The 26363-nt window shown below is 35.9% G+C and overlaps 1 protein-coding gene across 1 annotated transcript in view; it reads left to right on the forward strand.

The window, feature by feature from the left end:
* Window positions 1–317: 317 nt before the first annotated feature.
* Window positions 318–26363, forward strand: part of LOC150088631 (uncharacterized) — a 178780-nt gene continuing 152734 nt past the window's right edge. The window contains exons 1-4 of the mRNA XM_090370272.1: window positions 318–429; window positions 9353–9507; window positions 12896–12972; window positions 19729–19851. Of these exons, the coding sequence (XP_090226398.1) occupies window positions 318–429; window positions 9353–9507; window positions 12896–12972; window positions 19729–19851 (467 nt within the window). The remainder of the gene's footprint in view (window positions 430–9352; window positions 9508–12895; window positions 12973–19728; window positions 19852–26363) is intronic.

Consider the following 26363-nt stretch of genomic DNA (forward strand, 5'->3'; position numbering starts at 1 on the left):
GAAAAAATAGTTTCCACTGGCCCAAGTATTAGTATGTGTTTTGTTAGTGTAGATTTTTATCGTTGATTCTTTAAAATATGGATACTGGAGTTATTTTTATATCTGTTCGATAGATGGCAGTAAGTAATCTTTGGACATGTGCTCAGAAAGTGTGGAATATTTCAGTCATAGAGAAGTATGTTACTGTAATACTCGGTGATTTCAGTGACATGTGCTTGCTTTTCTCTGGTAGTTTCCGCAGCATTTGTAATTCGGTGTTTTAAAAATTGTGCATGGTTTGTTTCACAGACATCAAAATAATTTAAATAATAAGAATTATGTTGTCGTATTCTAGCACTTCTTTTAGATGTGATGTGTGGAACCAACAGAATTTGAAACAGCCTCCAGATGAAACTTGTTTCTATTCTCAAGATGAATTTGAACAGCTTGGTAGGAAGTTTTCAGTTAATACAAAATAGGCTGAAGTCCAGATTATGAGTACACTTTGTCACCGCGTTGCGGGCATGTCCCCCTCCCCCAAATTCTGGACGGATTCAAGCAAAAGAAGTGTCGGTTTTTTAAATAGAATTTCATTTTTGGCTAGTGAAAAAAAGGTTAGTTTATGCCAGTAATCGGGACGGATTCAAGCAAAAGAAACCGCTCTTCTGGAGGTGTACCCATAATTTGGAGTATAAGTGCTGAACTCCAAAATATATAATAATTATTATCTTTCATTATTTGACAGTGTTCTAACCTGTGTGTGTGTGTGTGTGTATATATATATATATATATATATATATATATATAATTATTGATAAAAAAGTAAAGAAAGAAAGTTAAAACGACAATAACTGTAACTAATATGTAAATAATATTTAAATAATATTTATGAGGCAATGCAGTTGCAAGCAATCATGCAATACACCCATAATGTCTATAGAATATTAAGGATAATTAATATAAAGAACCATTAGAATAAGCAAATCAATCCAATAATAATACCATCAGGGACCTAAGAAAATGCAAAAAAAAAAAAAAAAAATATTATAAAATAAAATCAAGATGCGCAATCATAAATCCATGAAGGTAAAATCAAGAAGGATCGATGCAGTTTAGAAAAAGAAATATAATAGAAAAATATAATTTCTTTTTCCATTTTCTTAACTGCATCGATCCTTCTTAATTTTACCTTCATGGATTTATGATTGGGCATCTTGATTTTATTTTATAATAAATTTTTTTTTTTTTTTTTTTTTGCGTTTTCTTAGGTCCGTGATGGTATTATTATTGGATTGATTTGCTTATTCTAATGGTTCTTTATATTATCCTTAATATTCTATATATATATATATATGTATTATTATTATTATTATTGTAAGTGTATAATTGGTACTATATAGGTATTCAAAGTGTATTAAAACATTGGCGTAAAAGTACTCAGTGGGCCATAAGGCCAAAAGAACCTATAACGACTAAGATAGCCCATGTTGGTTTACATTGCTTAATTAGATTACAGACTGATGTAATGTTCAATCTACAATTGATGGCATTAATCTGATCTGACATATCTTTTACATCTATTCCAATATTTCCCAATAGATTTTATATACAGGGTGATTCACTACCAGTGCGGCAAACTTGCAGGAGGTGTAGGGGGCACAAAGACGAATCAGAATCGCATAGCATTGCAGGGTCTGAAATGCCTTCGTCATGCGGTAGAGGACGTTGAATGGGAGGTCGCGTGAACAGCGATCCCACTGGAAGTCAGCATTTGCGAACCGTTTCTGTTGAAGAAACCAAGGTAGCAAAAGTCCTCCAGAGTGGATAATCCGCAGGCTCCAATGATTTGACGCGTTGCAGATGGTATGAACTCTTTGGTTTGTTGACAGTATCCTCCATACAGTGGATTGGGAAATACCCAATCGTTGGCCTATCGCTCAAGTACTCGTACTCGGATTGCCTTCTGCAAGATGTAGGACATTCTTCTCATTGTCTGGCGTCCTCATCGTTTGCCCTCGATTCATGGTACCTCTCGTGAAACAACCAGTCTCACATAACCTTCTGTGCACACGTGCGAAAATCGTATGATGAGGAGCACGCCTGTGTGGGAAACGTTCCTGGTACAAGTGCAGAGTGGTGCGCCCGTTACAGTCCGCAGCTCCATACGTGAGGTGCATGTCGGCCAGTTCAACCTTTGAATGTCGGCCAGTTCAACCTTTGAATACTCGTCCATCCTACTGCCTTGGGAACCAGTTCACAAATGCTGACTTCCAGCGGGATCGCTGTTCACGCGACCTCCCGTTCAACATCCTCTACCACATGATGAAGGCATTTTGGACCCTGCAATGCTATGTGATTCTGATTCGTCTTTGTGCCCCCTACACCTCCTGCAAGTTTGTCGCACTGGTAGTGAATCACCCTGTATATATATTACACAATAGCAAAGTTAAAATACTATCAAATAATGAAATATATATTATTATAATATATTTCATTATTTGATATATTCAGTTCTTTTACAATATTTTAATTCTTGCTTAGAAACACTATCTGTGAACACAGTTACCAGCGTGTCTTATATTTAATTTTGTATTTACTTATTTTTATCAAAAATCCGGCATATTTGGAGGATAAGGATCATAACTTATTTTGGTTTAACTAAAGTATATGAGGCTTACCCATGGATCTTTGCAACACCGACTCCTGGCTACTTTTAGCTCCATCCACTGCTGTTCAATGATTGGTAGATGTACTGGTGTGAAATTAATGGCTATTAGCATTAGTAGAGGCACAAGATGCAAGAAAGCAAGCTTATACAGCATCAGCAAAAAAAAAAAAAGACTTCTTATTCCACCCATCCATTTGCTCCAAAGGTTTGTCTAGTTCTTCCTTAAATTTATTTAAGCTATCAACTTCCACAATAACAGAAAGTTTCTTTCAGCAATCAACTACCCACTGGCTAAAGGCAAATTTCCACACATCTATTCTACGAGTTGTTCTTCAATTTGAGTTTAATTCCCCTCAGATGTGTATTCTGAGCAACAGGAAGAATCCCATCAACATTGAGCTTGCTGAAACCATTCAAGGCCTTATACACCTTAATCAGATCTAGGCACCTCATAGGTGCCTAGTTTCCAGATGCCACAATTTTCAAAACTTAAGCTTTTCTTGGTAAGAGCAACCCTTTGTTCCCCTCACTAGTCTCATTGCCCTTCTATATGCTCATTCCACCAGCTCAATATCCTCCCTAAAATGAGGCCTCCAGACCTGTATGCTGTACTGATGTGTGGCCTGACCATTGCCTTATACAGAGGGATAATGACTTCCTTATGCCTGCTATCAAATTCCTGTATATCATTGACAGAATCCCATGAGCAGGTCTGGCAGTCCATCTTCACTGCTCAGAAAACTTCATGTCCGACTGCACAATTACTCCCAGGTCTTTTTCAACTACCCTGAATGTAGTACCGCACAGTTCGTATACAGCAACTCTGTGGTTACTGCTACCCATATGCGGTACTTTGCATTTGTCTGTCTTAAACTTCTGTTGCCACCTCTCAACCCATCTTCCCAACTTTTTTAGACCCTGTTGCAGTAGCATACTGTCATTAACAACCCTGCCAACCTTTATATTATCTGCAAACTTGGACATTTAGCCTGATATACCTTCATCAATATCATGATAAATACAGAAAAAAAAAATGGGCCCAGCACCGAACTCTGGGCACTCCACTAATAACATTAGACCATGAATAGCTGTGTCCATTGATTACCACTCTGTCTTCTTTTATCAGTTATTTGCCTTGTAATACATTTCATCTTTGTGTTTTTTGTTAGGACGTGTTTTATAGGTTATTAATTATTGCTGATTTCTTTTATAATAAGTTTCATATGCTTATTTTAATATTTTATTAGGCAGACATCTTGGATTTTTTTTATCTTAGGACAGGTTATTAAGTACACTGCTTATTTGATTAAACTGATTAACAAGAAAAAAAGGAAGAAGTACACTGCCAGCTGAAGCCGTTGGTATTCAAATGAAAAAAAAAATCATGTTTTTTTTTTTCCCTTGAATCATTCCCGAAAGTCATACAAACTAACCTAACCTTTAACTTTTTTCATATGATATGCTTAAGATCAAACCACTTATGGACTTTGGGAAGGATTCAAGCAAAATAAATAAATAGAATAATCATATGTTTTTTTTTTTTTTCCCTTGAAATCTTCCCGAAAATCATACAAACTAACTTAACCATTTTCAGTATGGTATACTTAAGATCAACCCATGTACAAACTAACGTAACCTAACTTTCTTTTTTCAGTATGGTATAGTTAAGATCATATGCAGAACATTGATGAAAGAATACAAAGAAGAGCAGAAAGGAGGTGTAAAAGTAGGAGTGAAGAAGATAAAGAACAATAAGATTTGTGAACAACCAGGTATTGCTTGCTAATAATGAAGAAGAATTAAGCTCCTTGGATATCTTGAACAGAAAAGGAGTACAATTTGAAGATTAACAGCAAGAAAACCAAGATAATGTTAATTTTAAAGTGGCCAGGAAGGAGAATCAACGTAACATTAGACTCGATGCTATTGGAACAGGTGGATAGATACTTGGGAAGCATAATGACAAAACATGGAAAAAGCCTGGAGGAAATAAAAACAAGAATTGCAAAGGGCAAAGAATTACTTAGTAATTGAAAAGAACTGTTGAGAAGAAATTTTAGGGAATTAAGGAAGCAAATGGTGAAAACATTAATATGGACAGTTGTACTATATGGATCAGAGACATGGAAATTGGAAGAGAAATTAGATGTCTAGAAACTTTCAAGATGTGGGTGTGGAGGAGAATGGAAAGTGTGAAATGGGTGAATACAGTGAGTAATGAGTAAGTATTGAGGAAAGAACTAAGAAGACAAAAGAGCTTTATAAGACATGTATTGAGGAGAGAAAGCATGTTGAGGAAAGTGATTCAGGGGAAAATGTGTGGGAGGAGAGCTGTAGGGAGAAGAAGAATTGGAATGATGAATTGGATGGGAAGAGGAAATTATGCAGGTATTAAAAGGAGAGCACAAGATAGAGAAGCATGGCATCAATGGAGCCCTGAACTTGCCTAAGGGAACTAGAAGAAGAAAAAGAAGAATAATAGTTAAGACCAATCCACCTGCTGAGTAAAAAAGGTTAGTTAACTTGTATGACTTTGGGAGGGATTCAAGCAAAAAGAAAAAAAAAACAATGATTTTTTTTTTTTTTTTTTTTTTGACTTAAGAAACGAAAGAAACACACTGCTGGCTGAAGCTGTTCACAAACCTAAACTCACTACAACAAAAAATTGCGGTTATTAGTAGCTGATCACAGAGTAGCAGTGGTGGGGGAGAGCTACAAGTAGCTAGGAGTCACTATTGCAAATGTCCATATGTAAGCCCCTTATTTTGTATTTCCACTGCTTTTATTTTACGACTACACCAATCTAAAAATCTGCTTAGTTTACTGCTTACCCACTTTAGTTGGTAACCTTGCTGGCAACTTGCCAAGAATATTCCATTTCTTTTGGAAGGAGTCACATCATGGCATGAAATTTAAACTTGCAGTTTTATTCATTATTGTGTACACATGGTTATACACAAGTGAATACATCATAAAAATATACAAATTGTTGTATCTGTATCAAAGGGAAAAAGAGGAAAATCTGAACCAAGAAAATTGTATTTAGTGTTATTGAACATTTTGTTGAAGAAGCATTAAATGATAAATTGAGTATACCAATCAAGCAAGCAACGAAGTGTGCTAAGTGTAGCAACAGGATCCATATTTCTTGTGAAAAAACTTAACAAGTTGGTCTCAGGACCAGTTTGGTAGCACCGCATAAGACTAACAATCGAGGAATTTTATATTTATGTCAAAAAGTACCAACTATGCCTTAATCTCAGTGCTAAAAGAAAAGTTAATTGTTAAAATCCTTGATAAGATGGGATTTTTTGGGAGAAAACTCAAAAGAGAAGAAAAGTTTGAATGAAAAGAACTGATGTCACACCTCAGAGGACAAAGTATTTAAAATGAAATGAATGTGAATAAAATATTTTTAACATGAAATAAATTTTTTCATAAGATTCTTAATTAAGATGTAGGCGAACTTCACGACATCGGTACCACTTTGCTGGCATGACTGAAGAACGGAGTGATTGTCCAGTCAAGTTCTGTGATTGGCTGATTATTGGGAATGCATAATTTACCTCATTTTGCATTTCTGATTATTTGATTGGATGTAAACTTGTTCTGATTTGAGTGGGAAATGCAAAATTATCGTGCTATTGTTTAATCATCGTCATGCTGCTCTGCTGCCCTGTGTTATTATTATTAGCCATATGGTGCAAGGAAGCCCGAGGCTTATGCCGCCCAGCCAAAAAAAAAAAACTCTGAATTACCCTGAGAGAGAGAGAGAGAGAGAGCGAGAGTCAGAAATAGAAGGGAATCACTAAGAAAGAGAAGAATGATGATATCCAGCTCAGGACCCCATACTCACCAGACGGAGAAAAAAATCAAATTGTCAAGAAACAACATGAAAACAAACAAAAAAAAAAACTGACCTCATCTGTCCTCACGTGACGGGTGGTTGGTTAGTTAGTTATTTTTGGTTTTTAGGAGCATTAGCAACTAAGGCCATATTGCTCCAGGGATATACGGTGGTCATTCCCTGACCTTTCTGCATCCTCCGTATTTGGTGGTCATGGGCTGAAACCCCGGTCTAATCAAGAAGCGTGTGCTACACACTGCTGCTCCTTCCCACCTGGCTACGGAGGCACCATGCTGACGGTTGGTACACTTCGTCATAAATCCACACTGAAAAAAACTTGTATTCCAAAGCTATCAAACTCACACACCATTCAGTTACAATCTTACATCCAGCCTTTTGCAAACCATGAACAAAGAATAACAAAACCCCAGGGGCTCATAGCACACGCTTCTTGATTAGACCGGGGTTCGAGCCCGTCACCACCAAATACGGAGGATGCGGAAAGGTCAGGGAATGACCACCACATATCCTGGAGCAATATGGCCTTAGTTGCTAATGCTCCTAAAAACCAAAAATAACTAACTAACAAACCAACCGTCATGTGAGGACTGATGAGGTCAGTTTTTTTTGTTTTCATGTTGTTTCTTGACGATTTGATTTTTTTTCTCCGTAATTGTATGAGTTGTTAGTATCAGGTTCCTTTTATATTAGCAGGGGTGTGGGGACTGCTGCCCTTAGAAAGCATTTCTGTTGACGTGCATGAGCAATTCTCATTGTTAATGTTCATGAAATCGTCTAGTAATGTATGGGTGAAAAGAATCAGTGGTTGTATGGGGTGTTAATTTTTGTTAGTTGTTTAAGAAAAATTTGCCAATTTGCTGTTTATTTTTCTTCATTACAGCTCCGGCATATTGTGATGTTACATGACATCCTCAGTAATGTGCAGGCAAGGAGGAGAGAGAGGGAAAGCAGTGAGGGAAGGTGCCTTTACCAGCCTATTACTGCCTTCTTCCTTTCTTTCTCATTGAAGTATGGGATTGTACCCATGGTCTGGAGTATAATCAAGGTGTAATATCTATTTTCTAATTCCCAAACCTGTTATACCTTATCTTTAAATTCAAGTACAGTCACAGGCTTTTGCCACACCAGCAAAAAAAAGTTTTTCACATTTTCCAGAGGTATTACTTAACTTTGTATTTCTCAAGCTCTTAGCCTTAACTTGTTTCATTAATTGACAACTTACTGGCTAAAGGAATTAACACGATGAACCTATGTGTTGAATTTACTTTCCGAATTTTGATAATAGGAACAGCTGATTTGGTCATGCACAGAGAGACTGAGGGGACTATTTCGCATGGGTAAGCAGAATAAATCAAATCTAAGTTAAATTGTGAATTTATGGGTGCTGCTATGGCTTTATATATTCATAGATTCATTGGTGATTGTTTTTGTTCCATTTTTAATTAATAGCCATTTATTATTATAAAGTCACAGATAATTAGTCACAACATTATGAATTCTTGAAGACATTATACACTGATTTGACAAAGCAAGCATCAAGAGGAAAGAGAATAAGCCACAGCGTTGGTCATGGCTTATTCTCTTTCCTCTCCACGATATGGGAAGTCCTGATTAGTGTATATTGACTCTGACTCCTTGCCCCCTATGGGGGACTAGGAGTCAGAGTCAGTATAGTCATAGTGGTTTTTAAAGATCACATGGGATCATTTGGCACTCTGGCTGGGCAGAATTTATAATTTTGCCTCTGCTCCTGATACCCATATAATAGCAAAGTCACTAACACTAACATTTGAGATAATTGTGTTTATTGTAGTACCCAGTATTTACGTACTGTATATAGTATTATCTAGATGATAAAATCATTTATGTTAAAGATATTTTAACTAAAGAAGGGGTAACAAAAAATAAGATATAAGAAGTAAACAAATAGGACATTTTGAATTGTGAAAATGATAAGAGGTCTAGGGCTGAAAACTAAAATTAAGATTAAGCATGAGAAAAGGTGTAGCAAATTATTTGTTTAGATTGATTGATTTGAATGTATCTTTTGGTTTTATGCATAAAGCCATATGAAGTCTGCCTAATAAGGGAATGAATATTGGTTTTCTGAGGAATTTTACAGTCAATGAATTCCTAAATTGGGTCCCTGAGGTTTATTGTAGACCATCTTCCTGAGAGATAGCTAAGACCACCTCTTGATGGAGTTGATATTCAATTCTTGCTTGTGAGTCAAGTGTATTAAATTTCAGAAAGGCTGTTATTTTGAAACCAGAACTTCTGCTTGCAGCTTCATACTGGTGGGACCTTTAGTAATCTTGGGTATATCTCTCATGTGCAAGGTCTAAAATTCCTATGCTGGATGGTCCCCATATAATCTTTCACAACTATGCCAAACCAGTTGTTGGCCACTGCAGTGGTGGCATGGCAGTATGATAGTTTCACCACTAACTGGAATTATCACCAAGATGTTGACTTTTTGCTTTTGTTAAAATAGTGTATAGAGGATTTGTGAAATATACCTACTTTGAGGTGATGTGTCAGTGCACCTATATACAAAATCTTTTTTTTAATACTTTTGTAATCAAATATAAATTAATATCTTTTAATAATGTGAGCATAATAGGGTGTAAGCATCATCAGTTGTAAAAATGGCTGGAATGTAAATATAATAGGGAATAAACATTTAACAGTTGGAAATGGCTGATTTAAGGTCAAACTGAATAAAGTTATATATGATTAATTCCAAATGAATGGTTAACATTCTGAGTTAATGTATCATTATATTTGGTGTTATTTTTAAACTTTTTTTTAAAAACCATTTTATTTTATTTTTGTAGGAAATATTCCATTAGTGGGAAAACTTCTGTTATCAGCTGCAGAAATCATAGGACCAAAGTCTGATTTTATCAAAGAAATCATAATATTTCAGCGACTTCAGAGTCATATTTTATTAAGACAGCCAAAGGATAAACTGCTAGAAAATTTCCAAAGGGTCAGAATGTTTAAAAGAAAATAAGTAGAGTATTGAATTGCCATAAACTTTATGAAGTCATATAACATAAATATATATTTTTTATAACATATATATGTACAGGAACTCACTGACTTATGTAAGGGTTGTGTTCTGCAGAACGCTACGTAAGTCAGAATTTCCCTAAATAAGCATTTAGGGAAATTCCGCACTCACTACTATGCGCACTGAATTTGATAGAAGCAAAAAAGAAATGTTCAACGAACATCTAAATAGAATTATTAAATTTTTTTATCTCATGCTCAGGAAAAATTACTAAAGTGTACAAAATTACAAAATTTCAGAAAGAGAGATGAGACAGGCATAATGTCAGCAAGTTTTACCTTTCAAGCATCGTTGCCAGAATTAACTCTCCAGCTGATAAACAGGTTGCAGCGGAAGTTGAGGGCTGTGGAGATTTAGAAGGGGTTTTTTCCAACACATCACAAAATTTCTCGGCAGCTGCAGAATCTGCACTGGCAACTTCACCGCATACTTTAATGTTTTGGAAACCAGTGCGATGCTTGAATGTATTAAACCACCCATTGCTTGCCACAAACTTGGCTTGGGGTTCACCATATGTATCTTAATATCTTCATAAATATTAAGCTTTTCCATCTATGATATAGCTGGAACGCTGTTTTGTGATCACTGTTGGGGCGGACTGGCCCCAGTGTGAAATACGATAAAAGGATGGTTGAGTGGGAGAAGACATAGTAATGGGTGCTGTTCTTCGTGGACTAATGTTATTAGTGGAGTCCCACAGGGTTCGGTGTTGGGTCCACTGTTGTTTTGTATATTTATCAATGATATTGATGAAGGTATATCAGGCTTAGTGTCGAAGTTTGCAGATGATACAAAGGTTGGCAGGGTTGTTAATGGCAGTGTGCTATTGCAACAGGATCTAGAAAATTTGGGCAGGTGGGCTAAGAAGTGGCAACTGAAGTTTAACCTTGACAAATGCAAAGTACTGCATATGGGTAGAAGTAACCCCAGAGAAACGTACCAACTGTGTGGTACTACACTTTTAAGGTGGTAGAAAATGAAAAAGACCTGGGAATAATTGTGCAGTCAGATATGAAGTTTTCTGAGCAATGCAGACAGGCTGCCAGGGCAGGTCATGGGGCTTTGTCAATGATATATAGAAATTTTACTAGCAGGGAAAAGGAGGTGATTGTCCCTCTATATAAGGCAATGGTCAGGCCACACCTTGAGTACTGCGTACAGGTCTGGAGGCCTCAATTTAGGAAGGATATAGATTTGCTTGAGCGTGTACAGAGAAGGGCAACAAGATTGGTGAGGGGAATGAAGGGATCCTCTTACCAAGAGAGGCTTAAGTTCTGCAAATTGCAGTGGCTGGAGACTAGGCACCTGCGCGGTGATCTGATTGAGGTGTATAAGGCCTTGAATGGTTGAGCATGCTAAATTCTGATGGGATCCTTCCACTTGTTCAGATTATGAACCTAAGAGGGCATAAATTCAAATTAAGAAAGGACAGATGTAGAATAGAGGTGCGGAAATTTGCCTTTAGCCAGCGGGTGGTTAATTGCTGGAACAAACTTCCATCAGTCGTTGTGGAAGTTGATAGGTTAAATAAATTTAAGGAGGAACTAGACAGGATTTGGAGGGAATGGCGTGATTTTTTTTTTTTTTTTGGCTGATGCTGCATAAGCTCATACACTTGCTTTCTTGCATCACATGCCACTACTACTACTACTACTACGTTGATCCTTGAACATGTTCTTTTATACACGCACTGCCCCTTAAAATAGTATTCACTGTTGAAGCAGCAAGAACTAATTCTGTGCAATAGATGACAAACTCTGTCCTGCTTCATACTTCTTAATTAATCATCTTCATTTGTAAATCAGTTTTGTTTTGTTTTGTTTTGTTTCATTTCATTTCATTTCCTAGCACTGCCAGCATTTGCACTTTCTGTTGGTCCCTTTCCCTTCACCATTGTAATAAGTAAATAGGAATGAAGAGAAGATTCTGAAAATTTATATGTTTTTTATATGATTGAAGATTTCAGTGAAGGGGGAACACATTTCACGATAATAATGTAAAAACCCACAAAATTCCAGTCATCGGGATTATTGCAAACCAATAAGATCTAGTTTACTACCCATTTAAAATAGATTGCGCTAACAGAAAAGCCAAATAAACCAGAAAGTGCAAATTCTTTTTGTTTTATGGTAGACCTCCAGAAATGTGTTTAAGAAAAATATCAGAAAGGCATTCAAAATTGATTCTTATAATGGAACATATGATAACGATCAAAGTGTAGTGCAATTTCCATTATAAAAATGACCTTTTAGAGAGATAAATAGCTTAGTAATATAGTGAAAATTTCAACTCTCAAGGTCTTGGAATGAATTACCAAAAAAAACAATGTGTTATTTGGGGTCACATTACGATATTTTCATGATACCTCCATTTATGCAGGGAAGGTACCAACTGTGTGATACTACACTTAAGGTGGTAGAAAATGAAAAAGAACTGGCAGTAATTGTGTAGTCAGATATGAAGTTTTTTGAGCAATGCAGACAGGGTGCAAGAGCAGGTCATGGAGTTTTGTCAATGATATACAAGAATTCTGCTAGCAGGGAAAGGGAGGTGATTATCCCTTTGTATAAGGCAATGGTCAGGCCAAGCCTTGAGTACTGTGTACAGGTCTGGAGGCCTCATTTTAGCAAGGATATAGATTTGCTTGAGCATGTACAGAGAAGGGAAACAAGATTGGTGAGGGGAATGAAGGTATTCTCTTACTAAGAGAGACCTAAGTTCTGCATATTGCAACGTTTGGAGACTAGGCACCTGCGAGGTGATCTCATTGAGGTGTATAAAGCCCTAAATGGGCTGAGCAGGCTCAGTACTGATGGGATTCTTCCACTTGTCAGATTAGAACCTAAGGGGGGCATAAATTCAAATTGAGAAAGACAGTTGTAGAATAGATGTGCGGAAATTTGCCTTTAGCCAGCGGGTGGTTAATTGCTGGAACAAACTTCTATCTGTTGTTGTGGAAGTTGATAGCTTAAATAAATTCAAGGAGGAACTAGACAAACTTTTAGAGGGAATGGTTGTTTGTGTGGATTTTTTTTTATTATTCATTTATTGTTATTTTTTTTTTGGCTGATGCTACATAAGCTCATATGCTTGCTTTCTTGCATCATATGCATCTATTACTATTATTTCTACAGGATGCAAAATACGTTTCCACGATTTTTTTAAGTTTGCACCGGCCTGCAAAAACTTACGTGAAGTTTAATTTGCATAAGTCTTGTGTTATGTAAGTTGGGGAGTTCCTGTATTATTAACTTTGAAATTAAAATGCTGACTAGTTTTACCATATAACACTATTTCATTTCAGGTATTTCAATGCTTGCGAAACTTCCTCAAGATTAATCTTGCTAAAATTTATCAGCAACTGGGAGAGCAGTTCTTAAGGTAGTTTTTGTTATCCTGTGTGTTTTATATATAAATTCTATGCTATTTTTATTAAATTATTTAAAAGAGAATTCACTCAAGCCATTGAGCAGTGGAAGAAAGTGTTTAGTAATATAAGAAACAAATTAGTTATTGCATGCAGTACATTATATTTTGGACCCATTATCAAATACAGCAGACTCGATTAACAGGGACACTTCAAGACTCCAAATAAAAAAATAAACCAGAAATCATAAAATTCAAATAATAACTAGAATAGGTATAAACAGATATTTTGCAAGTTGTAAATAAGCGACAAGCGGCATTATAATTCGTCATTGGGAGATTAGTGTACCCCCACCCCCGCTGTCTTCACACCTGCTGCTCAAAAAAAAAAAAAAAAAAAGAGAGAGAGAGAGAGAGAGAGAGAGACCAATTGTTTAGTTTGATTTAGTTCATCGCGTCGATTGTTATGTTCTGTTGCAGTGCAAAAGGACAAATTTTGTTTCATTATTTATGTCAGGGATGTCATATTTTTTTTTATAGTAATTTGTTTTTTTTTTTTTTTTGTTTAAAAATCGCAAAAAATATGGGTAAAGGCAAAAGAGTTGCGTTTTCAGTTAAACAAAAACTTGAAATTATTCAAAAGTTTGAAAACGGTGCATCCGTTAAATCTCTAAAGAACCATTATAATGTTGATGACCAAACCATATGCAACATTTTAAAAATAAAGGGAAGCTATTAGATTTAAAATCAACATTGTAAAAAAATATAGGAAAGCTATTAGATTTAAAATCGATATCGCAAAAAAATATAGGGAAAGCTATTAGACTTAAAATCGATATCTCAAAAAATAAAGGGATGCATTGTATTGGATACGCGAGTAGTGCATGGTAAGTTTTTTCAATTTTTATCTATCACCATATTTTTTACGTAGGTTGCTGAACGTTTTTTGATACAGTAAATCTCCAACTTACGCGACTACAGATTTACGTAAATTTTTTTTTGCTCATTTTTTTTTTTTAGGACTGTAAAATTTAAAACAAAAATAATAAATAAATAAAATAAGCAATCAATAACGACGATCATGGCAAGCACAAATTGCACAAGTGAGACACGGAGTAACAAGCAAAAAAATAGGAAAGAAGAGAAGATTCTTACAATTTATTTCTGGTTGTTTTTTTTTTTTTTTTTATATGAATAAAGATTTCAGTGAAGGGGACACATTTCACCATAATAATGTAAAAGCCCACACAATTCCAGCTATCGGTATTATCGCAAATGCAATAGGATCGAGTTTACTACCCATTTATAATTAGATGCATGAACAGAAAAGCCCAGTAACCCGAAAGGTGCAAATTGTTTAAATGCAGTGACCTACAGAAATGTGCTTTAGTAAAATGTGAGTTTGCGTGAGGTGATAATAGTGTGTTTCCCCTTAACCCTGTGAAGTTCTTTACAGAAAATTTCATTTTGACCGTTATCATGGTACCGACTAAGAGAATAAGTGACAATGCTACTAGTAAATCTACCAACAAAAGGAAAGCTATCAATTTGGATCAGAAAATTAAACTAATAAGGATGTATGAAAATGGCAAAATGTTAACAAGTATCACCCGGAGTTCAGATATGTCAATAATAATATAGTAGCAATATGTTATTAGTTATTCCAGAGTTACATAAAACTCGACGAAGTAAGAAGTCCTGGAACATATCTTTTACATATGTCTGGGACTTTTGTATTTTTGGATTAACTGGGAAATCGATTATCCGGGATTTGTTTTTTACCATCTATCCTGTGCGCCTCCGTAGCCAGGTGGGAAGGAGCAGCAGTGCGTAGCACATGCTTCTTGATTAGACCGGGGTTCGAGCCCGTCACCACCAAATACGGAGTATGCGGAAAGGTCAAGGAATGACCACCGCATATCCCGGAGCAATATGGCCTTAGTTGCTAATGCTCCTAAAAACCAAATAACAACAACAACAACCATCTATCCCGGAAAATCGAGAGTCTACTGTAGTAATAATTCATGATTTATAACACAATAAGTCAACCCATCAACATGAAAATTTGTTACAAGGATTCCTAAAATATTCTAAGTAACTATTGAAATTGAGATTTTGAAAGGGATCAGAGCTCCTGTTCCAAATTTATAGTAATATTTCTGTAAGTGAAACTGGAGAGGGAATGCTGCAAAATCAGAATTGAACTTAGACCATCTCAGGGGCAACAGAATATATGTCGAAATTTGGTAGCAATCCTCATTATTCTTGTTGATTAATGCAAAAACATACTCTCATTTATGCTGATTTTTGTATGGGGAATAAGGACTGGACTGTACTATAAGATTGTAATTTGACCTAAAATTTCCCCAAAGGACCAAAAGAACATAGGTTGAAATTTTGCTTTGATCTGACTTTTCATTCTAGACCAGAGGTTCCCAAAGTGTGGGAGTGTGCTCCCCCCCCTTTCTCTCTCTCTCTCTCTCTCTCTCTCTCTCTCTCTCTCTCTCTCTATATATATATATATATATATATATATATATATATATAATGTACATTTTCTTCACAAGCGACACCACATCCACAAGTCTTATATAACAATATACATGAAGCATGCACAAACTGTCTAAAGCTAACAATACTACATTAAAACTACATTTAATCTATGAATTTCTTTTTTCCACAATGCATGGAAAAAAAAAATACTAATTGCTGGATATTATATTATTATAATATATTATTTATAACCATTTGTCCAATTTTAAAGAAATTTGGAACAGCTCAACAAATATTTTTAAAATGTGCAACTATAAAATTTCATGAAATCCTCCATTGGGAGTCGAGTTGTTAAATGTAGTCAGAGATGGTGAAGACAATAGGCATGTAGGCTAACACACTTAAAAACTAATTAACATATGGAAAGTTAATGGAGTATTCACTTTCCATATGTTAATTAGTTTTTAACTAATTAACATTGGAAAGTTAACATATGTAATACTAAATAGTTAACTAAATGGAATACTAAATAGTTAACTAAATGGAATACTAAATAGCTAACTTTATTTTAAGAAAGTGAAACATCCTCTCTTGCCCCAGAAGCAGCAATGTATCTGCATGTAAATAAGGATGTAGAAAAGTTTTTATTACATGCAAACTAGCAATTTGTTAGAATGACATTTTACTGTAGTGTGAACAAGAAAAATCAATCTATTTGACAATTTGTTATATATAACCATAAAATTCCTGCAAAATTACTGTACCTAACAATGTATACATTTGATATTGCTTTACTATTAAAACTTTATGAAATGATTACCTACTTTTACTCAGGTGTGCAACAATGCTACAGTTTTCACTTACTTTCGTTCATATATTATTCAGATCATATTTATGAGAATATAAGCATATGACATAATTGAAGAATGAAATGCACAAAAAATTTTACAAGATATGAAACATTTTAATTTATATGAAATTATATAATTATATGAAACAGTCTGGCAGAAATGAAAAAATCTAATAGGAATCCTTTTAATTGCACCATTCCATTATTAATAACTAAGAGGATAATAGTATGAACCAGAGCTGTAATGCTCAATATTAAGGTAAACTCCTCTTATTATTTTACAAATACTAAGAGGATAATGGAAAGCAATTTTCAAATTGTATGCAATAACAGGAAAATATAAGAAATATGCTAAGATTTCTCATCGTATAACCAGGTGAAGTTTAGAAAATGAAGTGAACTGAGAGTCAACAGCATTTTTATAAACTGGATTTCAGCTTTGGGTTGAATGATGGTGCAAATAGGTTTAGTGATGGGTCTATTTTGAAGAACAGAGTGTAAAGTGATGGTTCTGAGTAAGGTATGGCAAATAAAGAAATTAGACTGAACATAGAGTAATATTGTGTCTGTAACTGCATGTATAAAAGTTAGTTTGCCTGTTTGCTGGATGAAAAACCTAAGTTTTCTGAAGAATAAAACCATTCAGTCAGCCACATTTTAAAACAAAAAAAAAAACCTGATAAAAGTTCCTTCTCTTTAAACCCAATCCATACAGTGGTCATGAGCAAAAATGATCATGATCCCTTGTTCCCACGAGGATACTAGCATTGTGACAGAAATGACTTCAGAAAGAGTGCCTAGCGAGTTCATAACTACAATGTATGGCTTTTGACTCTGTATTATAGATCATACTACTCTTATTAACCCAAGGGGCTCATATCTGGTGAGTATTGGGCTTGGCACACCCAGGATCCTGAGCTGGATATCATCGTTCTTCTCTTTCTTGGTGATTCCCTTCTACTTTTCACTCTCTCAGGGTAACTCGGAATTTTTTTTTTTGGCTGGTGCAGCATAAGCCTCAGGCTTCCTTGCACCATATATGTAATAATAACAATATATCCCTCACTAATCAGGCGCCTCCGTAGCCAGGTGGGAAGGAGCAGCAGTGCGTAGCACACGCTTCTTGATTAGACCGGGGTTCGAGCCCGTCACCACCAAATACGGAGGATGCGGAAAGGTTAAGGAATGACCACCGCATATACTGGAGCAATATGGCCTTAGTTGCTAATGCTCCTAAAAACCAAAAACAACAAAAAAAAAACATCCCTCACTAATCAAATAGATTCAATGGTTCTTTTCTATTTCCATCAATCACTTGCATGTTTGAATTGGTTGCTTAGTTTTTGTGTTATACCCATTTGTGTAAGATGTGTTTTATCACCTTTGACTGAAAGTGTATCATAGAAATTCATAGCAATGTGTTAACATAAAATTCTTTGCCAGATCTGGCAGAACTGCAATTGGAAGTTATGGTATGTATTTGCACTACTGATTCTATGTTTAATGCTTTCTTACTTGAAATGGTATTTTGTGTTTGTGCACTTGAATCAGTGTTTTGTGCTTTCCCGAATACTGTATTAGTGAAGAATATTTCTAGGTTCAGCAACATCTAGAAAAATTAGGTGGCAGATGGGCTGAGGCAATTAAGGTTTAACATTGATAAATACAAATTACTGCATATAGGCAACATTAATCCCAGAATAACATACTAATTAGGTGGTGGGGAATGAAAGAGACTAATCATAGTGTGGGTAATTGTCAGAAGTAATTGTACAATCTGACATGAAGTTCTCTGAGCAGTGTGGAAAGGCTGCTAGAACAGCTCTATGATATAGAAGAACTTTTCCAGCAGAGACTAGGAGGCGATTATCCCATTTCTAAGGCAATGTGTAAGCCACATCTTGAGTATTGCATACAGCAATTTAGCATCTAGCATTGTGGAAGTGGGTGGTTTGAATAAATTTAAGGAAGAATTAGGAAGATAAGATTTTTTTTTTTTTTTTTTTTTTTCCTTGGTTGATGCTCTATAAGCTTGCTTCCTAGCATCATTTGCTACTACTAATACTAAAAAATTAATTTTTCTTTAGCTGGAATCCTAATTATATTGAGAACACAAACAGAACCAAAACTTTATATAAAGGGAGCTAAGACATTTCTCAACGTTGTGCCATAACGAGGGGAAACCCAAGAAAAGGTTAATTTTGTGAGGTATCAATTTACAGGCTGCTTAGAACCTGATAAGTTTAAGTGTTTTAACCAGCCAAGTTGTCTGTCTTCCACTTAAAAGTTTGTTTTATTTCAGCTAAGACGAAGGCAGTTTGGTAGAATCATAATCTGTTGATAGCATATGTAATGTAGACACTGTAATCTTCTGTATTTTCTGGAGGAAGCAGTATTTAAACTTCATAGCTAATTCAGTGGTCTTTGATGCTCATGGTAGAACAAACTTTGCATTCAAAATGAGCAGCCTTGGTATTGCACTACTGAGGCAGTTTGTTCTACTATAAATTAAGACCATTATTGCTATAAGACCATTATATTAACTGGTTAGGTGCTAGGTTAGATGTTAAGAACCAAAGGAAATAAGACATCATTGAAAATAGTAGTTGCACTGAATCCATCAACTAAAATGTAAATTTTGCTGTTTTTAAAATTTGTTTTTAATTTTAACTTATTTCTTGTAAAAATGTACATAGGCTGCTAAATTTATCCTTTAATAAAATTAAACTAAATGCATAATATTCTGAAAAAATTAAATTTGTTTATAGTTTATGTAATTTAGCTTGTATGTGTACATCTTTTCAGCATACATGAAACTTGGAAAACATGCTTTTGTTTTACACAAACACACTGTTTTCTTTCAGTGAATGACAGTAATCTTCTGGCACATGCATTAATTGAAATGTTTTACAAATTCTTATCTCTTTCTGCTCTCCTCCTCACTTTATAAATTATAATTTACTTATTTAATATCCTCCAGAAAACAAGGCAGTGCAGATATCTTTCGTGTTCAATTTCTAATTAAGATTTCTGGCTTTACTTACCCATACAAGCTATAGCTTGCCAGAAGGTGTGCCTGTCACCTAAACCTTCCAGAAAATCATGGTGTCTCTGGCTACCTTTATAATATTGTACTTGTGTTTGCTCCAAAAAGTTCAGGTTTACCTCAAGGTAAAAAAATTGATGCATGGAGGCCATTGGTGCAAACCATTGCACCAGTGGCCTCCTTAACTGTTCGAAGTGTTCTAACTATTCTTGTTGAAAGTGCAATTTTATTTATGTATGATAAATGATTTTGTATATAATTATAATATATTATAATATTTATTAATATAATGGTTATAGTTATATCCTATTAAAAATGTTTATAAAACATTAATGTTAAGTAGCGTATATAATATTTTTTATTTTATTTGTTTGTTATATAGGACACAGTACACAACAATAAATACCTTGCCATCAAGACAGCAGTTTGAGTTTTTGCTGCTGCGTACACAAGGGACAGCAAGCCTTCTTATTAAGAATATATCTTGGTGCTTTCAGACTTTTTTGTATCCTTTTAAGTAATGTTAAATGTATAAGTGAACTTAAAAAAAACAACAAAACATGGATGAAACCTCTTTTGCATTTACTTTGTGGTTATAACTTTTAGGAAAGTTTGTGTGAACTAAAATTAATTTTTAATGTAAGAATAAGAAAAATTGAAAATATTTTTAATAATTAATATATGAAATCTACTCATATACATAAGTTAATTTAATTATATGAGATATTTTTAGAAATATTTCAGCTGCCTGTTGAGATTTCAATAAAATTTTGTGTAGACATCTATAAATGAAAACTCATAAAACCCACCAGAACCAATTTGAATGTGCACGTCAGGAAAAAAATAACCATGATCTCATGAAAGTTGTACAAATTTTATTCCATGAAAAAGGATTATACAAAGATTAATAGATTGTGTGATCATCCCTCAAATTGATAACTTGTTGCTACCAGCAGAGCACCAGGTACAATTATTCATCAAGTCAGTGGGCAGTAAATTTATTGCATTTTGACATATTTAATGCATATTCTATACAGAGATTAGAAATCTACATTACTGGTCCACTGAAAGCACCAGAGACTCCAAATGGCAATGAGAGATGATTTTGTTAAATCATTTTGAAAAGCATTTTTAATAAGTCATAACAAAGGCCAACATGTAGACTGTGTTTCAATTTAAATTCAAAGTTAAGCTCCCAAAATATATTTCAGAAAGCCACACCACCCTATTTATGCTCGTTTTTGAAAAATGACAGAATTAGTTTCCTTTACACACACACACTTTTAATTTAAAATTTTTGTACTGCGCTGTAGACCCCCCCCCCCCAACCCAGACCAGACTGAATATGGTATTAAAACATCTACACCAGAAGAATCTCTGTCACACCACCCCAAAAAGTCTTGGATGCTAGCAGGCCACTCCATTTTATTGATAGCTTTACTCTCATTCATCATTTAAATTCATCGCGAGTGATCCCTATGGGGATGTGCATTATCATTTGGGAAAAGGAATTGAACAGTTATCTCCCTGGAGCATTCACACTTAGAGCTTTAAGATTTCATCGCTGTATTTTTGAACAGTTAAATTTCTGTCCCCAAAGATGTGGAGTGGTGTGCAGCCATTAACAGGATTCCCATAGTATTATCTTTCCTTACCATCAAAGCCATCTTTTATGTTGTTGTTATTTGGTTTTTAGGAGCATTAAAGGCCATATTGCTTTGGGGATATGCCGTGGTCATTCCCTGACCTTTCTGCATCCTCCGTATTTGGTGGTCATGGGCTCGAACCTCGGTCTAATCAAGAAGCATGTGCTACGTGCACTGCTGCTCCTAACCACCTGGCTATGGAGGCACCTTTTATGTTGTAGTTCTGATGTTATACGCCATGTTCTGTCCAGATGTAACACTATCTAGAATCACTATTCACACTAAATCTTGACACATTAATGAACAGAACTTGATTCCGTGCAGTCGTTGACTTCATTATCTGTACAATGAAGTCAAGGACTGCATTTGGGACAGTGAACTCCATTGTTCATGTTCCCAATAAAGATGACCAGGGAAACCTTGTTATCTTTATCTAAACATCTGAAATGAAAACACTTCACTCTGTGTAAAGTTTAGAATCCATTTATTATTTATCACTAATAGAGTTTAAAAATCATATATTTATTGAATGTTTTGTCTTCCACTTCTTCAGTGATTTTAATCTTACTGTGATACCATCACAAAAAATACCAAAAGGTCTAAAGTGACAAATTGTTTGTCAGTTTTATTAGCAGTAATTTATTGCAATAGTTAAGTGATTGTAATAAATTACTGCCTAAAATAGAATTTTATTATATCCATTCTACAACTGGTCTTCTTTAAGTGCTTATTGTCAGCTTAGTATTAAACCCGCCTCCCCGTGGCGGGGCCGGTAACCTGGGGGAAAAGTTATCCTCCAGGGCGAAAAGGAGTAACGATGGATATAAATGACTATCCACCACTAGAGCCTTCAAATTCAAGGCCAGACATACCAAATGATGGTGACCTAAACCAACCAAAAATGCTCCGAAGAGAAGTGCAGAGCAATGAGATGCCAAACTTCCTTGTAATACATTCGCTCTCCAACCAGCCTGTCGGCAAATTATCACCATTTGTCATCCAAAGATTTTTGGAATCCATTGCTGGTACACCGAAAATGGTTAAACGTCTGCAATCCGGAGACCTCCTAATCGAAACAGCCTCCTCAAAACATTCAGAATGGCTGCTTAAAACAACAACCTTTGCTGGGCTACCCATATCTATCACTCCCCACAATATGTTAAACTCGTCAAAAGGTGTCATCACAGAGTGGGACCTGATTACAGTATCTGAAGAGGAATTAGTACAGGAACTGGGCAATCAAAAAGTAATTAGTGCAAAACGTATAAAAACCAAAAAAGATGGAAATCTTGTTCCAACCCGATCCATAATTTTAACATTCAGCACCCCAGATTTGCCATTATCATTAAAAGCTGGCTATTTAAACTGCCGAATACGGCCTTACATACCTAATCCTCTACGTTGCTTTAAATGCCAAAAATATGGACATTCGCAACAAGCATGTAGAGGTGATGCCATTTGTCCAATTTGTGGTTCCAAGGAGCATACACAAACAGACTGTTCAGCCTCAAGTCCCAGTTGTCCCAACTGCAAAGAAAGTCACCCAGCCTTTTCCAAATCTTGTGAAATGTGGAAAACGGGGAAGAAAATCCAAAAATATAAAATAGAGCACAAAGTTACGTACCCCGAGGCACGCAGACAGGTTATGTCGACCATGCCCAGTCATTCATATGCAGCTCACACTCGAAGCTTTAATTCAACAGCAGCTCAAACAGATGTATCCATATCTCCCTGCACATCTCTAGCTAACTGGGTTAAAAACACATTATCAAACCCTGTCAAAGACACACATCAAATTAAAATCAGTGAATCGACCAACACTCCAATCAGTATCCCAGTTTAGACTCGGACAGTCCCGCATGACAAAGAAAAACTAAAAACTACTAAACACAACAATAAACCTGAATCATCCACTGGTAGTATGGAAGTAGATGTAAACCCAGATCATGAAGAACCAATACTAGAACTTCACGCAAACGATACTATGGATACCGGTCGCCCTACCTTCCTGAAAAGAGACTGAAAAAAATCCTCCTCAAACAAAAAACAGTCAGATGAATCATCCTCAACTAAACCAAAATGAACCACAGCATCTTACAATGGAATTGCAGAGGCTTTCGTTCCAACACAGACGATATTCAATACCTAATTAATCAATATTCTCCGGTTGCCTTTTGTTTACAGGAAACTTACCTAACCACACAAATTTCTCCTTCGATAAAGAACTATTGCATTTATCGAAGAGATCGAAATACCGCTAGCGCTGCCCATGGTGGTGTGGCAATCCTAGTAAATTCAAAGATCCCAACTAAACATATCCCACTCCAAACTAAAATAGAAGCTGTTGCTGTTCGTATAATTCTCCATAGTGCAATAACACTAGTCTCAATATACCTACCGCCAAACTGTACTAACTCTTTAAAAGATCTTGAAGACCTCTTTATACAGATACCTCCACCTCTCTGTATATTAGGAGACTTTAACGGGCACCACCCATTATGGGGCTCTCCTAAATTGGATAGACGAGGCCGACTAATTGAAAGTTTTTTGGATGCACTAAATCTCACTATACTCAATACAGGTGCACCGACACACGTACAGCTTCCAACAGGACACACCTCAGCAATAGATCTCTCAATTTGTTCACCAGTACTAGTCCCAGCCATAGAGTGGTATGTAATAAACGATCCCATGGGCAGTGACCACTTCCCAATAGTATGCAACTTTCTGAAAGCAAAGACTCCTTCAATTCAACCCTGCAGAAAGTGGAAATTTGTCCGAGCAGACTGGGCAAAATTTCAATCATCAATTGACCTCGATGAGGAAAAAATCCGCCTCCAGCACATTGATGATGTGACAGATTACATCACGTCGCATCTTCTAAATGTGGCTAAAGACACAATACCAATATCAAATCCGCCGGGCCGAAAGCATTATAATTACTGGTGGAATGATAAATGCACCACAGCAAAAAGAGCAAAAAATAAAGCCTGGAATTTGTTTCGGAAATGTCCGAGCACAGTCAATCTCATTAATTATAAGAAATTAAGGGCAAAAGCACGCTTCATACAAAAGCAAGCAAAGAAAGAATCCTGGACCCGTTTTGCATCCAGTTTTCACAGAAATACCGATCCCAAAATAATATGGAAAGAAATTAGACAACTGTCTGGTAAGTTTCCTACCATACCTTCTCCAATCCTCTCCTGGAATGGGAAAGATCTCTCTAATCCTCTGGATATAGCTAATGCTTTAGGCAATACTTTTGCAGAAATCTCAGCAACGTCAGCCTATACTACCTCATTCCAAAGAATTAAAAACACTAAAGAAAAGCATGCTATTCATTTTCAAACTACCTGTCTTCTCCCATATAACAAACCTCTGCAATATTCTGAACTTTTACATGTCATTAGAACAGCTCGCAATGGTGCTGCTGGGCCAGATGGGATTTATTATGTCATGCTACAACATCTTGATGACAAAGCTCTGCACTGCCTCCTGGTCTTTTACAATCGCATATTTTTAGAAAATGTTTTTCCAGCATCTTGGCATCACTCTACAATTTTGGCATTCCTGAAGCCTGGAAAAGATCCATCCAACCCAAATAACTATAGACCCATATCTCTCTCAAGCTGCCTCAGTAAAATCCTTGAGAAAATTATCCACAGAAGACTCGTCTGGATCATTGAGTCGGAACATCTAATGAGCCATAGTCAATATGGCTTTCGTCAAAACAGATCATGCTTAGATCTTATGGTCAAGGCAGAATTTGCCATCCGTAATGCTTTTGTCAAACATGAACATCTAGTAATGGTTTCAATAGACATAGAGAAGGCTTTTGATACCACCTGGCGGTATGGTATACTTAGTGATCTTTACCTTCTCGGACTACGAGGCAATCTTCCTATATTCATTCAGAACTTTCTACATACTAGATCATTTCAAGTTCGATATCAACATGCCCTTTCCCCAACTTTCATCCAGGAAGAAGGTGTCCCACAGGGATCAGTACTGAGTGCCACTCTTTTTTGCTCTGAGAATAGATTCTATTACTAAGCAGCTTCCAAATACAATTGAGACTTACCTTTATGCAGATGACCTTTCCATCTCTTGTCATTCTCAAAACATGAGGTCTATTGAAAGACAGCTTCAGATATCACTTAATAAAATTCAACAATGGGCGAGCCTCAACGGCTATCGGCTCTCGCAGCAGAAAACAGTTGCCATCCATTTCTGTAGACAACGCAAACTTCATCCAGATCCTGAACTTCAAATTTCTAACGTCTTTGTCCCGGTCACCAGCAACATCCGATTTCTAGGATTAACCCTTGACAATAAGTTAAATTTCCTAGATCATATTAAAAATGTACGGACTTCATGTCTAAAAAAGTTAAACATACTCAGAGCTTTATCTGCCCAAACATGGGGTGCAGATCGTACCTCACTTCTTCGGTTATACAGGGCATTAATCAGATCTCGTCTCGATTATGGTGCTCCAATCTATGATTCTGCCAGAAAGAGTGCATTACGCTGGCTTGATCCCATTCAGCACAGTGCTTTGAGAATTGCAATTGGTGCATTCAGAACGTCGCCAGTACATAGTCTCTACATTGATGCTCATGAGCCCCCACTAAATTTACGCAGGAAAACACTTACTGAAATATGCTGTCAAGATACAAAGTTGTGCCTCTCATCCCATTCGGTCATACCTTTTTAACCCACCATTAGAAACCCTATACAGAAACAAACCTAGCATAGTAAAACCAGCTGGTCTTCGCCTTCTTGAACTGGTGCAAGTTTGGAATATTTCTATCCATTCAGTAAAGCAGGTAGCAACTTATACTCAACCTCCATGGACTCCTCCTCCTCTTCCAATCTGTGACACTTACCTCTGTCAATGGAGAAAGAATTCCTTGCAAGCAACAAATATCAACCAAATTCACGCAGTTCACATTCAAAGATATTCTGATTTCTCTCCAATTTATACAGATGGCTCTAAATCTAATTCAAATGTTGGAGCAGCTGCAGTGTTTCCAAATACAATTGTATCAGCTTCCCTTCCGTCAGAATTTAGTATATTTTCTGCTGAATTATACGCAATAAAACTAGCTTTAGAAAATCTTCATTCTAACTGTTCTTTAAAATCTGTTATTTACACTGATTCCCTCAGCTCAATCATGTCGTTATGTAATTCCTCAGATAAAGTTCACCCTGTTCTAGATGAAATCAGAAGCTTATTACAGCAAATTAAAGAACCCAATCAACAGGTCACTTTTTGCTGGATTCCAGCACATTCCGGTATTTTAGGAAATGAACTGGCCGATAAAGCTGCAAAAAATCCAACTACCTTAGATCTAATCAACATCCCTGTTCC

Source organism: Mastigoproctus giganteus, chromosome 3 (assembly GCF_048544385.1).
Source record: "Mastigoproctus giganteus isolate SK-2022 chromosome 3, ASM4854438v1, whole genome shotgun sequence".
NCBI lineage: Eukaryota > Metazoa > Arthropoda > Arachnida > Uropygi > Thelyphonidae > Mastigoproctus > Mastigoproctus giganteus.